Source organism: Echiichthys vipera (genome assembly GCF_963691815.1).
Source record: "Echiichthys vipera genome assembly, chromosome: 23".
In the NCBI taxonomy this organism is placed as follows: domain Eukaryota; kingdom Metazoa; phylum Chordata; class Actinopteri; order Perciformes; family Trachinidae; genus Echiichthys; species Echiichthys vipera.
This window is the reverse complement of record NC_139848.1, coordinates 378,479-395,978: the sequence shown is the minus strand read 5'-3', so window position 1 is coordinate 395,978 and position 17,500 is coordinate 378,479. Positions and strand designations below refer to the sequence as shown.

The 17,500-nt window shown below is 48.4% G+C and overlaps 4 protein-coding genes across 5 annotated transcripts in view; 3 read left to right on the top strand and 1 right to left on the bottom strand.

Annotated features, from left to right (window-relative positions):
- Positions 1-359: 359 nt before the first annotated feature.
- ackr3b (atypical chemokine receptor 3b) lies at positions 360-3,993 on the bottom strand (the record flags this gene model as incomplete). Its single annotated transcript, XM_083937954.1, has 2 exons — positions 3,954-3,993; positions 360-1,478 (listed from the first exon to the last, which is right to left on the bottom strand). The coding sequence occupies exon 2, from the start codon at positions 1,467-1,469 to the stop codon at positions 360-362; it is 1,110 nt and encodes a 369-aa protein (XP_083794080.1). The 5' UTR covers positions 1,470-1,478; positions 3,954-3,993.
- A 2,653-nt stretch (positions 3,994-6,646) lies between these two features.
- On the top strand, positions 6,647-8,897 carry LOC310964992 (nectin-4-like). The gene is made up of 4 exons (XM_083938350.1): positions 6,647-6,763; positions 7,157-7,206; positions 7,632-7,961; positions 8,145-8,897. Exons 1-4 carry the CDS (start codon positions 6,747-6,749, stop codon positions 8,318-8,320), a joined length of 573 nt encoding a protein of 190 aa, XP_083794476.1. The 5' UTR covers positions 6,647-6,746; the 3' UTR covers positions 8,321-8,897.
- Positions 8,898-10,003: 1,106 nt separating this feature from the next.
- On the top strand, positions 10,004-12,854 carry LOC310964556 (uncharacterized protein). Of its 2 annotated transcripts, XM_083937734.1 has the most exons (4): positions 10,004-10,772; positions 12,267-12,386; positions 12,462-12,565; positions 12,653-12,854. In XM_083937734.1, the coding sequence occupies exons 1-4, from the start codon at positions 10,415-10,417 to the stop codon at positions 12,752-12,754; spliced, it is 684 nt and encodes a 227-aa protein (XP_083793860.1). In that variant the 5' UTR covers positions 10,004-10,414; the 3' UTR covers positions 12,755-12,854. The 2 variants fall into 2 exon arrangements, with proteins under 2 accessions (XP_083793860.1, XP_083793859.1); XM_083937733.1 differs by having other exon boundaries at positions 12,267-12,565.
- Positions 12,855-16,318: 3,464 nt separating this feature from the next.
- The window catches only part of LOC310964698 (BCL-6 corepressor-like), a 32,816-nt gene continuing 31,634 nt past the window's right edge, over positions 16,319-17,500 (top strand). Inside the window, exon 1 of the mRNA XM_083937953.1 lies at positions 16,319-16,396. Within this exon, the coding sequence (XP_083794079.1) occupies positions 16,394-16,396 (3 nt within the window). The 5' untranslated portion in view covers positions 16,319-16,393. The remainder of the gene's footprint in view (positions 16,397-17,500) is intronic.

The window sequence follows — 17,500 nt, the reverse complement described above, 5'->3', positions numbered from 1 at the left end:
AGAGGCCCTCCTGGATCCTGAGAAGGGTTTTCAAGTCCTATGATGGGTTCCAGGAAGTCTTGACAAGTCTTTTCAACATCTGAAGACTTGCGTCCGTCACCACTTCATGGACCATCGAGGTGTTGGACCAGGAACCCACGGCTGATGTGGTTCTCCTGGTCCGAGCTGGACAGGAACCGTGGAAGAAGAAACGAGTGCAGGTCCTTAGAAGAGTTCCCGAGTCTTTAGAAGAGTTCACGTCGGGACCGTTTGAGAACTCTCCGAGTCGTGCTGTTGGGGAGGATCGACTCTTTCAGAAGAAGCATTCAAAAGTCTTTCAAACGTTCTCTTCCGGAGAGTTCTGAGGTCTTGAGAAGAGTTCACATCGGGACGCTGTTGTCTATCGTCACCGCCGAGTACTCGCTCTCTGAGGCGTGGGAGCCGTCGATGAGCCTGGCGAGCCCCGTCTTGGTGGAGTACCTGAAGATGAAGGCCTTCATGAGGTCGTAGCGGTAGTTCCGGTTGAGGAAGTTGTACAGGACGGGGTTGATGCAGCAGTGGAGGAGCGAGAAGCACTGCGTCAGGTGCAGCGCCACGTCCAGGAAGTTCTCCAGCCGGCAGCTGAAGGGCAGCACCTGCAGCAGGGTCAGCGTGTCCACCAGGAGCACGGCGTGGAACGGCAGCCAGCACACGAGGAAGACCACGATGTAGGTGAGGATGATCCGGCGGCTGATGCGGCGCTCTGGGTCCGAACCGGGGGGGAACGCCGACGCCAGGAGCAGGTAGAAGGCGGCGATGACGGGGAAAGGGATGACAAAGCCGAGCACGATGAAGCTCAGCTGGACGCCCACCAACCACTCCCGAGGGTTGTCGGGCGGGTACACCGGCCGACAGATGGCGCCGTCGTAGTGCGGTGACTTGACCGCCTGCAGGAAGTAGGTGTCGGGGGCGGAGGCCACCAGCGCCAGCAGCCAAACCAGGATACAGATGAGCCGTCGCACCACCTTCTTCCTGCGGCTGTCGGGGGCGTCGGCGAACAGCGTGACGGACAGGTAGCGGTCCACGCTCATGCAGGTGAGGAAGAAGATGCTGCTGAAGAGGTTCACGCTGAAGACCAGGTGCGTGAGTTTACAGAGCACCTCTCCGAACGGCCAGCGCCCGCCCTGCAGCAGCGACGTCACCCACACCGGCAGCGTGGCCACCACGCACAGGTCGGCGATGGCCAGGTTCAGGATGTACAGGTGCGTCTCGTAGCGGCTCCTGGCGGACCGCAGGTTCACCCACACCACCAGGGCGTTGGCGGCGAGGCCCACCAGGAATATGAAGATGTACAGGACGGAGAGGGCGTGCAGGAAGGCGGCGTGGCTGACGGCGCCCGAGCACAGCAGCGTCTCCACGTGGGACAGGTTGTGGTGGTCGGCGGCGGCGGTCAGGTTCAGCTCCGCCCACAGCTCCAGGAGCTCGCTGAGGTCGTCGGGGCTCAGACTCATGATGACGACCTGGGAGACAGGAAACAACTGTGACGCAGCACTGCAGGTAATAAACGTGTCAGAGAGCGCCATCAACGGGACCACACACACACACAGAGACACACAGGGACACACAGGGACACACACACACACACACACACACACACACACACAGGGACACACACACACACAGACAGACACACACACACACACGGACAGATGGACAGATGGACGGAGGTCAGAGGTCAAACGATCCAGACGTCATTAATCAACCGTAAGACTTTGAACCGACAGGAAACACTGATGAATCAATATCCTGTGTGTGTGTGTGTGTGTGTGTGTGTGTGTGTGTGTGTGTGCGTGTGTTTCCCTGTGTCTGTGTGTGTGTGTGTGTGTGTGTGTGTGTGTGTGTGTGTGTGTGTGTGTGTGTGTGTGTGTGCGTGTGTTTCCCTGTGTCTGTGTGTGTGTGTGTGTCTCTGTTCTTGTGTGTGTGTGTGTGTGTGTGTCTCTGTGTGTGTGTCTGTCCCTGTGTGTGTCTGTGTCTGTGTGTGTGTGTATCTGTCCCTGTGTGTGTGTGTGTGTGTCTGTGTGTGTGTGTGTGTCCCTGTGTGTGTGTCCCTGTGTGTGTGTGTGTGTGTGTGTGTGTCTCTGGGTGTGTGTGTGTGTGTGTGTGTGTCTGTGTGTGTGTGTGTCATGCTTCAAAATAAAGCAGAAATTAATCTTTAAAGTGAAATAAATAAATAAAACTGTGACTTTATAAATTAGTTAATAACTGTTTTTAAATGGAGAAGTTTATTAAATTAAATAAAGAATAATTTAAAGACATTAAACATAAATAATGTTTTTTTTATCAGAAGAGTTTAAAGTTTAAAGGTTTAACATGAAAACACTGATGTCTCTTTGTTTCAGCTCCGCACTAAACTTTTATTTTGAAGGTCGTGACCTTTCACTCTAAAAGTCTCCCGCTGAGCTTTTAGTTCACACTGGACTCCAATAAAACACACACACACACACACACACACACACACACACACACACACACACACACACACACACAGGGACACACACACACACACACACACACACACACACACACACACACACACACACACGTACACACACACACACACACACACACAGAGACAGAGCTCCCATTCAATGTTAAACGTGTGTGTCCCTGTGTGTGTTTGTGTGCGTGCGTGGGTGTGTATGCATGTGTGTGTGTGGGCGTTTGTGTGTGTGTGTGTGTGTGTGTGTGTGTGGCACCAGCTGTGAGCATCAAACACACAGATGCTCCTGAACGCAGCATCGACCCTAAAACAATTAAAGCGTCATAAAAAACCTGTTTCAAAGGCGCCGAACTCCGTTAAAAAACCGGCTCATTTAAGCGTTTTCGACCTCATTCTTCAACATTCACGTGTTTTAAAACACACAAGTTAATTTATAAAGACTGAACACGGTTCTCTCTGTGATCCGGCTCATGTTTAATCACCATGGAGGGAAATTAAAGCCTTTAAATGTAACTTTAGGACAAAATTACCGCTGTTATTAACGCAGCTCTGAGCCTCCTCACAACGGCGCAGAGAAGAGCAAACATCACCTCTGAGATGCTGAGATTTCATTTAAAGATTAATTATGATTCCCCGAATTCACCAGAAGACATAAGTCATTCATAACAAGGTGTAATAACTTTATAAGCATGCACGTGCGCGTGTGTTTGGGTGTAAAAGAGTTAAAAATGACGCTTTTTCAAAGGGAGTCTGGTGTGAAGCTTTAAAACTTCATGTTGAATCATGAGCATCCTCAGATACTTGTGTTTAAACAGAACTCACGCAGGTTTAAATCCACATTAACTCTCTTTTCTATAAGTTTTAAGGTTATGAATCATTAATAAAGTGTAATAAGGAACTTTCTATGAAGTTAAAGGAGCTAAAAACCAGAGTTCACACGTTTAAAATGAGCCGAAAACACCAGAGGACGTCACTGACTCTGATCACCTTTAATAACGTCACTCACGCACTTTTATGTGTTTTTACTTCAAATCGTTTTTAAAATGACGCGTTTCTAAATGGAGTCTGGCGTGAAGTCGTTTAACTGCAGCATTAAGTTTCTTTTTCTGGTTTTCTTAAACTTTAAAAAGTTTATAAATAAGATTTTAAGACAAAAACACGACGGAAGCTTAAATCCGCAGAAGTCCGTGCAGAAAAAGAGCGTTTTTACAGCAGAACTGGCTTTGAACCGGAGTCAGAGGCTGAGATTTCACACAGTTTACGTGTTTTTCAGGAGGATATGAACGAGCCGAACTCACCTGAGGACCTCACAGGTGCACAACAACGCGACATAACCTCAAACGCATGCACGCGCGCGTGTCCGTGTGTAAAAGAGTTAAAATGACGCGTTTTTAAATGGAGTCTGGTTTAAAGCTCCGAGCTGCAGGAACCTCAGACCTGCAGATGGAGCCGGTCTGAGGCCAGTGTGTCCCGGGTAAAGAGGTCAGAGACTTACAGCTGCAGCAGGAGCGCGTCTGGTCCACGTCCTGAGGCGGGTCACTGCAGTCCGGGACTGACGGAGACCGGCTCCTGTGTGCGGGTCGAGCCGCAGCAGAGACGCCCCCTGACCCCCCGCGGAACAATGCGCGTGAGGGAAAAAAGTGCAACAACAACAACACAACAAAAGCGTCACAGCTCGTGCACCTGATGCATGCGAGTCACACACACTCAGAGGATTCTGTGAGAGCGGATATAATAAATATATAATATAATACAATATAATAGAATATCATATCTCTATAAGCATAAACGTGTGCTAAAGTGTCCTCTAGGAGCATAAACGTGTGTTAAAGTGTCCTCTAGGAGCATAAACGTGTTAAAGTGTCCTCTAGGAGCATAAACGTGTGTTAAAGTGTCCTCTAGGAGCATAAACGTGTGCTAAAGTGTCCTCTAGGAGCATAAACGTGTGTTAAAGTGTCCTCTAGGAGCATAAACGTGTGCTAAAGTGTCCTCTAGGAGCATAAACGTGTGCTAAAGTGTCCTCTAGGAGCATAAACGTGTGTTAAAGTGTCCTCTAGGAGCATAAACGTGTGTTAAAGTGTCCTCTAGGAGCATAAACGTGTGTTAAAGTGTCCTCTAGGAGCATAAACGTGTGTTAAAGTGTCCTCTAGGTGCATAAACGTGTGTTAAAGTGTCCTCTAGGAGCATAAACGTGTGTTAAAGTGTCCTCTAGGAGCATAAACGTGTGTTAAAGTGTCCTCTAGGAGCATAAACGTGTGTTAAAGTGTCCTCTAGGAGCATAAACGTGTGTTAAAGTGTCCTCTAGGAGCATAAACGTGTGTTAAAGTGTCCTCTAGGAGCATTAACGTGTGCTAAAGTGTCCTCTAGGAGCATAAACGTGTGTTAAAGTGTCCTCTAGGAGCATAAACGTGTGCTAAAGTGTCCTCTAGGAGCATAAACGTGTGTTAAAGTGTCCTCTAGGAGCATAAACGTGTGCTAAAGTGTCCTCTAGGAGCATAAACGTGTGTTAAAGTGTCCTCTAGGAGCATAAACGTGTGTTAAAGTGTCCTCTAGGAGCATAAACGTGTGTTAAAGTGTCCTCTAGGAGCATAAACGTGTGTTAAAGTGTCCTCTAGGAGCATAAACGTGTGCTAAAGTGTCCTCTAGGAGCATAAACCTGTGCTAAAGTGTCCTCTAGGAGCATAAACCTGTGCTAAAGTGTCCTCTAGGAGCATAAACGTGTGTTAAAGTGTCCTCTAGGAGCATAAACGTGTGCTAAAGTGTCCTCTAGGAGCATAAACGTGTGCTAAAGTGTCCTCTAGGAGCATAAACGTGTGTTAAAGTGTCCTCTAGGAGCATAAACGTGTGTTAAAGTGTCCTCTAGGAGCATAAACGTGTGTTAAAGTGTCCTCTAGGAGCATAAATGTGTGTTAAAGTGTCCTCTAGGAGCATAAACGTGTGTTAAAGTGTCCTCTAGGAGCATAAACGTGTGTTAAAGTGTCCTCTAGGAGCATAAACGTGTGCTAAAGTGTCCTCTAGGAGCATAAACGTGTGCTAAAGTGTCCTCTAGGAGCATAAACCTGTGCTAAAGTGTCCTCTAGGAGCATAAACGTGTGTTAAAGTGTCCTCTAGGAGCATAAACGTGTGCTAAAGTGTCCTCTAGGAGCATAAACGTGTGCTAAAGTGTCCTCTAGGAGCATAAACGTGTGTTAAAGTGTCCTCTAGGAGCATAAACGTGTGTTAAAGTGTCCTCTAGGAGCATAAATGTGTGCTAAAGTGTCCTCTAGGAGCATAAACGTGTGCTAAAGTGTCCTCTAGGAGCATAATCTTTATTTTAAATCTTTATTAAACTGTTGATTCCTCCACAATAAAAGTTTCCCAGAGCAACAGGAGGTCCCCTCAGCTGAGCTCGCCGCCTGTACAGGAAGTGGAGCCGTTGGCGGCAGGAAGTGCCCCTTTGGAGCCGTGAGGACAATCGTCTGCACCTGCATCACTTCATTCACAACGCTCTTATTTTGATTCTCACTTCCTGTCCCGTCCTGAGAAAATAAAGGTTCTCACACACCTGACACTTCCTCTGTGTGTGTGTGTGTGTGCGCGTGTGCGTGTGTGTGTGCATGTGAGTGTGTGTGTGTGTGTGTGTGTGTGTGTGTGCGCGTGTGTGTGTCTGTATGTGTGTGCGTGTGTGTGTGTGCGTGCGTGCATGTGTGTGTGCATGTGAGTGTGTGTGTGTGTGTGTGTGTGTGTGTGTGTGTGTGCGCGTGTGTGTGTGTGTGCGTGCATGTGTGTGTGCATGTGTGTGTGTGTGTGTGTGTGTGTGTGTGTGTGTGTGTGTGTCAGACTGCAGGTGTTTTAATATTTATCACCGTGTCATTGTTTTTGTGTGTGACCGGAAACATTGTTTAATATTTTAATTATATTTTTATAAATATTTTAATAATATTTGTTTGTTATTTTTCTGATATTTTACTGTTTTTATATTTTTATTAATAACCATTTAATATTCTTTGTGTGTGACCGGAAACATTTTTGAATATTTTAAATATATTTTTATAAATATTTTAATAATATTTGTTTGTTTTTTTTCTGATATTTCACTGTTTTTATATTTTTATTAATAACCATTTAATATTCTTTGTGTGTGAAGCAGTTCGGATGAAAGCAGCAGACGGAGCAGCCCGGGTCTTTAAGTGTGACGCACCGGTGCTGACGTAACTTCCGGTGAGCCGTGTCGCAGCTCGAGCGCCTGTAAAACCCGTTAAAATCCCGTTAAATTACAGTTTTGTTGTGAAAGGAACTCAGAACCGTGATGAGCCGCGACACCGGGTGAGTCACCGGGAGCGGCGGGAACAACCGGAAGCTCCTGTCGTGTTTTAACTCCACCGGAAGTCCAAGCAACGCACTTAGCAGTTAGCTGCTAACTAGCCGCTGTTAGCAGCTAACAGGAGGAAGTGAAAGCTTCTTCTTCTTTGGTTCATATTCGGTCACTTTATGAACAGGAAATGACGAAATATGACCTAAATGAAATATACACGGAGTGACGTCACGGTCGGTGCATTTAAACGTCTGTTTAATTGAATGAAAAATAAAAGCCTCGCGCTGAAAATGAGGTTATTAACTTTAGTCATGTCGGGTTCCGTTAAAACGGTCATATTTAGTTGAGTTTGTGATTATAATAATTTAATAATCATAATAACGTGAGTTTCTGTTTCTCTTCAGTTTTTCTCTCGTTTTCTTCTGGATGTTGTTTCTTCACAGTTTCACTCCAGGTGAGTTTATTCATATTTATGATTTATTTACTTTATTTATTATTGACTCTATTATATATATTTACTTTATTATTTACTTTATTATTATTATTATTTATTCATATATTTATTATTGACTTTATTAATATCTATTTATTATTTATGGTGTATTTTAAAGTCTTATTATCTCTCCGCGGCGTCGCCCGGTTCCTCTGTGTTATTATTTATTACTATGTATCGTTTATTCAGATTTATTATTATTTATATCATTTTTAGATTTATTATTATTTATTTAACTATTTTTTTAATTTATTGTTATTTATATATTTATATTATATTCAGATTTCTTGTAACCTCTCCCCGTCCCCTCAGTTATTATTATTATTATTATTGATTATGTATGGTGTATGCAGATTAATAACCCCCCCGTGTGTCTGGTGTGTCAGCTGGCGCCCAGGTCTCGGTCTCGGTCAGGGCGTGGGTGGGGGACGCCGTCCTGCTGCCGTGCGTCTACACGGACGCCGTCCTGCCGGAGAGCCACGGCGTCTTCTGGAGGGACAAAGACGACGGCGTGGTGCTGGACATAAAGGGAGGGGGGCCCGACCCCCGCAGCCAGGACCCCAAGTTCAAAGGTCGCGTGTCCGTGGAGCCGCGGCCCCACGCCACGGGGAACTTCTCCATCCTGCTGAGCAACGCCACGCTGCAGGACAGCGGCCCCTACGAGTGTCACGTCCCCGGGGCCGACGTGCAGCGCCGCGTCGCCCTCACCGTCTCAGGTCCCAGCTCAATGTTCTCCCATCCAGGTCCAGGTCCAGGTCCAGGTCCAGGTCTAGATCCAGGTCCTGGTGCAGGTCCTGGTTCAGGTCCTGGTCTAGGTCTAGGTCCCGGTCCAGGTCCTGGTGCAGGTCTAGGCACTGGTCCAGTTCCAGGTTTTGAACCTCTTTGTGTTGTCGTTGCAGATAAACGTGTCGCAGCGACGCCTCCAGGACCCTCTGGACCCTCAGGGGGGTCTGGACCCTCAGGGGGGTCTGGACCCTCGGGGGGGTCAGGACCCTCGGGGGGCCGTGGTTGGGGGCCAGAGCCCGTCCTCCCTCTGCTGACGCTTCTGTCTTTGACCTTCACTTGTTTGCAGTGACACAAACAAACGTGACTTTATTCACTCAAACATTTATTTATTCATCTGTAACTAAACCGACTGAACTTGAAACATATTTATTTTGTAGAATAACAGAAGTTTATGTTTATTTAATAATCAGTGTTTTTGAAGTTCGTTAATATTTAACTTAAATATTTTTCCAACACCTGAAACAATAGAACAGATGATGTTTCTGTTTTCTGCACTAAAGCTAACGGCTAACAGCTAACGGCTAACAGCTCACGACTAACAGCTAACGACTCACTGCTAACGACTCACTGCTAACGACTAACAGCTAACGACTCACTGCTAACGACTAACAGCTAACGACTTACTGCTAACGGCTAACTACTAACAGGTAACGGCTAACTACTTACGGCTAACTACTAACGGCTAACAGGTAACGGCTAACAGGTAACGGCTAACTACTTACGGCTAATTGCTTACGGCTAACACCTAACGACTCACTGCTAACGGCTAACTACTAATTGCCAACGGCTAACTGCTAATGGCTGAATGCTAACGTTACTGTCTCTTTAAGAAGGCGGCGCTGCTGTAAATGTACGGAGTCACAGAAGCGCCAAAAAAGAATCAATCTGAAACAATAAAGTGTTTTAAATGTTTTTGGTCTTTGATCGTTTCTGTTGGTTTCCTGTGGGCCTGTTCTGGGTCTTTGATGGTTTCCTGGGGGCCTGTTCTGGGTCTTTGATGGTTTCCTGGGGGCCGGTTCTGGGTCTTTGATGGTTTCCTGGGGGCCGGTTCTTGGTCTTTGATGGTTTCCTGGGGGCTGGTTCTGGGTCTCTGATGGTTTCCTGGGGGCCGGTTCTTGGTCTTTGATGGTTTCCTGGGGGCCGGTTCTGGGTCTTTGATGGTTTCCTGGGGGCCGGTTCTGGGTCTTTGATGGTTTCCTGGGGGCCGGTTCTGGGTCTTTGATGGTTTCCTGGGGGCCGGTTCTGGGTCTTTGATGGTTTCCTGGGGGCCGGTTCTGGGTCTTTGATGGTTTCCTGGGGGCCGGTTCTGGGTCTCTGATGGTTTCCTGGGGGCCTGTTCTGGGTCTTTGATGGTTTCCTGGGGGCCGGTTCTTGGTCTTTGATGGTTTCCTGGGGGCCGGTTCTGGGTCTCTGTTGGTTTCCTGGGGGCCTGTTCTGGGTCTTTGATGGTTTTGTGGGGGCCTGTTCTGGGTCTTTGATGGTTTCCTGGGGGCCTGTTCTGGGTCTTTGTTGGTTTCCTGGGGGCCGGTTCTGGGTCTTTGGTGGTTTCCTGTTGGCCGGTTCTGGGTCTCTGATGGTTTCCTGGGGGCCGGTTCTGGGTCTTTGGTGGTTTCCTGGGGGCCTGTTCTTGGTCTCTGATGGTTTCCTGGGGGCCGGTTCTGGGTCTTTGATGGTTTCCTGTGGGCCGGTTCTTGGTCTTTGGTGGTTTCCTGGGGGCCGGTTCTGGGTCTTTGTTGGTTTCCTGGGGGCCGGTTCTTGGTCTTTGGTGGTTTCCTGGGGGCCGGTTCTGGGTCTTTGTTGGTTTCCTGGGGCCTGGTTCTGGGTCTTTGTTGGTTTCCTGGGGGCCTGTTCTTGGTCTCTGATGGTTTCCTGGGGGCCGGTTCTGGGTCTTTGATGGTTTCCTGGGGGCCGGTTCTTGGTCTTTGATGGTTTCCTGTGGGCCGGTTCTTGGTCTTTGGTGGTTTCCTGGGGGCCGGTTCTGGGTCTCTGATGGTTTCCTGGGGGCCGGTTCTGGGTCTCTGATGGTTTCCTGGGGGCCGGTTCTGGGTCTTTGTTGGTTTCCTGTGGGCCTGTTCTGGGTCTTTGATGGTGTCCTGGGGGCCTGTTCTTGGTCTCTGAGGGTTTCCTGTGGGCCGGTTCTGGGTCTCTGAGGGTTTTGTGGGGGCCGGTTCTGGGTCCTGGCGTCCCCTCAGCAGACCTGACTCAGCCAGAGTCAGTTGCTTCTGCAGCTTCCTGCCCAGAGGGCCGGCAGCAGGTGATCCGGTCTCACGTGGTCTCTGCGGTCCACATCCTGTGACGTGCAGCCGAGCGTCTTGTGAAACAGGAAGTGAGGCGCTCTTCTGTGTCTCCGAGGAGGAGGAAGTGTCTCAGACCCGAGAGAGCCATGGCTCTGGTCCAGGTCCTCGTCCCCGTGCTCCTGCTCTGCGTCGGCGCCGGGAACCCGACCGTGGTGACGGTGGACCCGGGTCAGAACGCCACGCTGACGTGCCCGGGGAAGCCCTCGGACACGCACTGGTTCATAGAGACCCCCCGTCTGTTCAGGTGGTCCCTGGCCCGGACCTTCGGCTCAGATCCACATCAGACCCAGTACTTCGTCCACACCGCCGGGACAGACAAGTACGTCGCCGTGGGCAACCAGCTGGTGATCGCCAACGTCACCGCCGACGACTCCCGCCGATATTTCTGCGCCCGGAAACACGACGGGGTCCTGAGGTTCCAGGAGCCGGTCCTCCTCCAGTCGGGTCAGAAGATAATCTTTAAATATTAAATATTATTTATATTTATTTATAATATTAAAGATGAAACAAGACGACGACAGATTAGAATAATAAAAATATTAAAAAGTGACATTTTTATTTATTTACATAACAAAAACCTTTTGTTTTCATTCCTCTATTTTTATTATATTTTATTATTATTTATTTTTAATTTATTGTTTGCATTTTATATTTATTTATTATTTATTATTTATTTATTTATTTATTTATTTATTTATTTATTTATTTATTTATTTATTTATTTATTTATTCTTGTATAATTTTCTTTCTGCTATAAATTATTTGTTTGTGTTTGACTAAAGAAATGAACATTAATTAACTTTTTAATTTGATTTAAATGAAGAATAAAGAAAAACTATTTTTAAATGTTTGAAGATAATAAAAGATAATAAATTGTAATATGATTTAATAAATGTAAATAAAAGCTTCATGTTTTATGTAATTAATTAAATAAATGACTTCATTATTATTTTTATTAGTTTCGTTTCGTTTCAGTTTATTTGGAAAATACAAAGTTGTGAAATTTGAAGATAAAAAAAAAACTACTTCCTGTTTCACGAGAACAGGAAACACAAACTTCCTCCAAACCACCGGAGTCACCAAGACCAAGACCACAGTCCCCCTTCAGGGGTTCAGTCCCCCGAGACCACAGTTAGTCCCACTTCAGGGGTCCAGTCCCCCAAGACCACAGTTAGTCCCACTTCAGGGGTCCAGTCCCCCAAGACCACAGTCCCACTTCAGGGGTTCAGTCCCCCAAGACCACAGTCCAACTTCAGGGGTTCAGTCCTCCAAGACCACAGTTAGTCCCACTTCAGGGGTCCAGTCCCCCAAGACCACAGTTAGTCCAACTTCAGGGGTTCAGTCCCCCAAGACCACAGTTAGTCCAACTTCAGGGGTTCAGTCCGCCAAGACCTTAGTCCAACTTCAGGGGTTCAGTCCGCCAAGACCTTAGTCCAACTTTAGGGGTTCAGTCCGCCAAGACCACAGTCCAACTTCAGGGGTTCAGTCCCCCAAGACCTTAGTCCAACTTTAGGGGTTCAGTCCTCCAAGACCACAGTCCAACTTCAGGGGTTCAGTCCCCCAAGACGTCAGTTAGTCCCACTTCAGGGGTTCAGTCCGCCAAGACCTTAGTCCAACTTTAGGGGTTCAGTCCCCCAAGACGACAGTCCAACTTCAGGGGTTCAGTCCCCCAAGACGACAGTCCAACTTTAGGGGTTCAGTCCCCCAAGACCTTAGTCCAACTTCAGGGGTTCAGTCCGCCAAGACCACAGTTAGTCCAACTTCAGGGGTTCAGTCCGCCAAGACCACAGTTAGTCCCACTTCAGGGGTTCAGTCCCCCAAGACCACAGTTAGTCCCACTTCAGGGGTCCAGTCCACAGAAGCGGATCTCCATGCTGGTGTTTGGGGCCCCAGCAGCTCTTTTCGGGCTCTTTGCTCACATCCGTCTTCTTCTTGCAGGAGTTCCTAACAACGGCTCTGACACCAACCAGCAGCAGCGGCAGAGCGAGGGCAGACGATGGCAGACCGTCCTCTACAGCTCCTTCGTCCTGAACGCTCTCCTCAGCTCCGTGATAGTTGGTGAGTCGTCGTGGTCGTCATCAGTCGTTGAGTCTGTTAAACGTGACCCCCCCCCCCCCCCTGCTGTGTTGGCAGGTTTGGTTGTTACTCTGTGTTTGAAGAGGAAGGACCGTGAAAACCAGGAGCCGGACCCGTCACCTGTCCCCTACGAGAACCCAGAGACGCTGGAGACACCACAGGTAAACCAACCGCTGCTGCTTTTACTGCGACCACATAAACTTCTACCAGCTGCTGTTCCTGTTCTCATGACTCCTGCTGTGTTTCAGTACGAGGAGATCCGCCTCAGAGACCCCCCGCCGGCCGCTACGACAGAGTGTGTTTACTACAAAGCTCAGCTTCCACAATCCACACTGCCTCAACATCACTGAACCTGAACTCCTGGACTGAACCTGAACGCCTGGACTGAACCTGAACTCCTGGACTGAACCTGAACTCCTGGACTGAACCTGAACTCCTGGACTGAACCTGAACCTGAACTCCTGGACTGCACCTGAACTCCTGGACTGAACCTGAACTCCTGGACTGAACCTGAACTCCTGGACTGAACCTGAACTCCTGGACTGAACCTGAACTCCTGGACTGAACCTGAACTCCTGGACTGAACCTGAACTCCTGGACTGAACCTGAACCTGAACTCCTGGACTGCACCTGAACTCCTGGACTGCACCTGAACTCCTGGACTGAACCTGAACTCCTGGACTGAACCTGAACCTGAACTCCTGGACTGAACCTGAACTCCTGGACTGAACCTGAACCTGAACTCCTGGACTGAACCTGAACTCCTGGACTGAACCTGAACCTGAACTCCTGGACTGAACCTGAACACCTGGACTGAACCTGAACTCCTGGACTGAACCTGAACCTGAACTCCTGGGCTGAACCTGAACCTGAACTCCTGGACTGAACCTGAACTCCTGGACTGAACCTGAACCTGAACTCCTGGACTGAACCTGAACTCCTGGACTGAACCTGAACTCCTGGACTGAACCTGAACCTGAACTCCTGGACTGAACCTGAACTCCTGGACTGAACCTGAACCTGAACTCCTGGACTGAACCTGAACACCTGGACTGAACCTGAACTCCTGGACTGAACCTGAACCTGAACTCCTGGGCTGAACCTGAACCTGAACTCCTGGACTGAACCTGAACTCCTGGACTGAACCTGAACCTGAACTCCTGGACTGAACCTGAACTCCTGGACTGAACCTGAACTCTTGGACTGAACCTGAACTCCCGGACTGAACCTGAACCTGAACCTGAACTCCTGGACTGAACCTGAACTCCTGGACTGAACCTGAACTCCTGGACTGAACCTGAACTCCTGGACTGAACCTGAACCTGAACTCCTGGGCTGAACCTGAACCTGAACTCCTGGACTGAACCTGAACTCCTGGACTGAACCTGAACTCCTGGACTGAACCTGAACTCCTGGACTGAACCTGAACCTGAACTCCTGGACTGAACCTGAACTCCTGGACTGAACCTGAACCTGAACTCCTGGACTGAACCTGAACTCCTGGACTGAACCTGAACCTGAACTCCTGGACTGAACCTGAACTCCTGGACTGAACCTGAACTCTTGGACTGAACCTGAACCTGAACTCCTGGACTGAACCTGAACTCCTGGACTGAACCTGAACTCCTGGACTGAACCTGAAGACCTGGACTGAACCTGAACCTGAACTCCTGGACTGAACCTGAACTCCTGGACTGAACCTGAACCTGAACTCCTGGACTGAACCTGAACTCTTGGACTGAACCTGAACCTGAACTCCTGGACTGAACCTGAACTCCTGGACTGAACCTGAACCTGAACTCCTGGACTGAACCTGAACCTGAACTCCTGGACTGAACCTGAACCTGAACTCCTGGACTGAACCTGAACTCCTGGACTGAACCTGAACACCTGGACTGAACCTGAACTCCTGGACTGAACCTGAACCTGAACTCCTGGACTGAACCTGAACCTGAACTCCTGGACTGAACCTGAACTCCTGGACTGAACCTGAGCTCCTGGACTGAACCTGAACTCCTGGACTGAACCTGAACTCCTGGACTGAACCTGAACCTGAACTCCTGGACTGAACCTGAACCTGAACTCCTGGACTGAACCTGAACTCCTGGACTGAACCTGAACTCCTGCACTGAACCTGAACTCCTGGACTGAACCTGAACTCCTGGACTGAACCTGAACTCCTGGACTGAACCTGAACTCCTGGACTGAACCTGAACTCCTGGACTTTTCCCTCTTTGGTTAAAACTTTATTTATTTATTAATTTATTTATTTTCCAGTCAAATGAAATGAAACCATGAAACAAACAAAAACAACAGTTTGTAAACGCTTTAATCAATAATAATAAATATAAATAATTATAATAAATATAAATAACTTTAATGTTGTTTTGTCTTTAAAGTGTTGCACTACTTCTTAAATCCACCAGGTGGAGCCGTGACCTTTAGTTTCATTTAAAGGTCCTCAGCACAAACACTCATATTTAATTATTTAATTATTAAATATTTAATATTATTATTATTATTTAAGTTCTTCAGCACAAACACTCATATTTAAATATTTAATTATTTAGTATTCTTATTATTTTTAATTCTTCAGCACAAACCAAACTTTAATGTTTATTTTTATTATTATTTTAAAGAAACACAAACAGAGAATGATGATAAAATAAATAAGGGAAAATAATTCTTTGGAAAATTAAAGCTGAAAAAATCAACTATATATTTATTATTAATATTGTTTTCATGTAAACAAACATGTAACCGGTAATGTTTGATTCATGTTTCCAAATTCTGTTTTTCACAATAAAACAAACATGTGACGGTTTTATTGTGAAGGGGCGCAGCGGAAGTGCGACGCCTCACCGTGCGGAACTTGACGCAGCGGCGGCGCGTGCGGCTCAGAAGAAGAAGAGAGGGAGTGCGGAGGTGAAGAGAGGAGGAGAGGAGGAAGAGAGAGGAGGAAGAGAGGAGAGAGGAAGAGCGGCGGACAGACGACGGGACCGGAAGAAAGAGAGGAGAGATGGAGTGACCCGCGCGAGAGCCGGAGGGAGGACTCGGCGCGCGCACTAACATTTCAAACCCGCTCTTTTTTTAGTTTATCTCTGTTTCTGACGCTTTGATCTCGCGCCGCCGCTTCCTGCGGGACTTCCACGCGCGCACACGCACGCGCTCAGAGTTCAACCCGGTACCCGAACGTCTCGCGCGTGTGTCCGCGTGAATGTGCGCGCGTGTGTCCGTGTGCGCGCGCTCCCGGGGTTGTGATTCCTGGCTGTTTTCGTTAAATCTGGTGTTTTTGAAACGGGCTTCTGCGCAGGCGCGGTCTGCCCGTGTGCGTGAGCGCGCACTGCCCCGTTCACACCAGACTCCATTCACAAAAACACGCTTTTACAGCCACGCTGTCTGTGTGTGTGTGCGTGCGTGTGTGTGTGTGTGTGTGGTTTTCACTTTTTACAGGAGTGTGTGTGTTTTGCATGTGCGTGTGCATGTGCGCGTCCACGTGCTGCTCATCAGTGAGGATGCATTTATTAAATATCTCGGGCGCACGTGCTGGATATTAAATGATAATGACACAGAAACATAAATAAACACCACAGAAGAAGAGCAGCAGGTGAGTTAAACATCAGCTTTATTTAATGCTTAATATTGTTTATTGTACTTTAATTGCAAAAAGATGCTTGAACATTTTTAAATGTTTATTCATTTGTTATTTATTTATTTATCCTTTTTATTTTTTCTGTCATATCAAATTAATTAAATAAATATGTTATAATTATTATACAGAAAATATTAATTTATTTAAAAGTAAATAAATGTGAAACATGTTGCAGATGATTTCCAAACTCCTCAGAAAGTGTTTCTCTTCTTCGTTGGTGCTTTGAAAACGTCCTGGTCTCATGTGGTTTTACTCTCCGTCTGCAGACATGGAGGCCTGAGCGGCGTCCCGGTGTCGGACGCTCCCGTGTGAAGCAGGAGGACCGCGGGCTCGAAGCATGGTGAGGTCAAAGGTCAACTTCAAGTCTGCTGTTGGTTTCCAAGGCGACAGTGTTTCAGGTGTCTGCGCTACAGAACGTAGCGTCACGACACGTAGCGCCACGACACGTAGCGTCACGACACGTAGCGTCACGACACGTAGCGTCACGACACGTAGCGTTACGACACGTAGCGTCACGACACGTAGCGTTACGACACGTAGCGTTACGACACGTAGCTCACAGCAGCCCCCTCTGCTCAGTGAGGGACACTAACTGCAGAGTGAAGGGGCTCCCAGCAGCCCCCTCTGCTCAGTGAGGACACTAACTGCAGAGTGAAGGGGCTCCCAGCAGCCCCCTCTGCTCAGTGAGGACACTAACTGCAGAGTGAAGGGGCTCCCAGCAGCCCCCTCTGCTCAGTGAGGACACTAACTGCAGAGTGAAGGGGCTCCCAGCAGCCCCCTCTGCTCAGTGAGGACACTAACTGCAGAGTGAAGGGGCTCCCAGCAGCCCCCTCTGCTCAGTGAGGACACTAACTGCAGAGTGAAGGGGCTCCCAGCAGCCCCCTCTGCTCAGTGAGGACACTAACTGCAGAGTGAAGGGGCTCCCAGCAGCCCCCTCTGCTCAGTGAGGACACTAACTGCAGAGTGAAGGGGCTCCCAGCAGCCCCCTCTGCTCAGTGAGGACACTAACTGCAGAGTGAAGGGGCTCCCAGCAGCCCCCTCTGCTCAGTGAGGACACTAACTGCAGAGTGAAGGGGCTCCCAGCAGCCCCCTCTGCTCAGTGAGGACACTAACTGCAGAGTGAAGGGGCTCCCAGCAGCCCCCTCTGCTCAGTGAGGACACTAACTGCAGAGTGAAGGGGCTCCCAGCAGCCCCCTCTGCTCAGTGAGGACACTAACTGCAGAGTGAAGGGGCTCCCAGCAGCCCCCTCTGCTCAGTGAGGACACTAACTGCAGAGTGAAGGGGCTCCCAGCAGCCCCCTCTGCTCAGTGAGGACACTAACTGCAGAGTGAAGGGGCTCCCAGCAGCCCCCTCTGCTCAGTGAGGACACTAACTGCAGAGTGAAGGGGCTCCCAGCAGCCCCCTCTGCTCAGTGAGGACACTAACTGCAGAGTGAAGGGGCTTG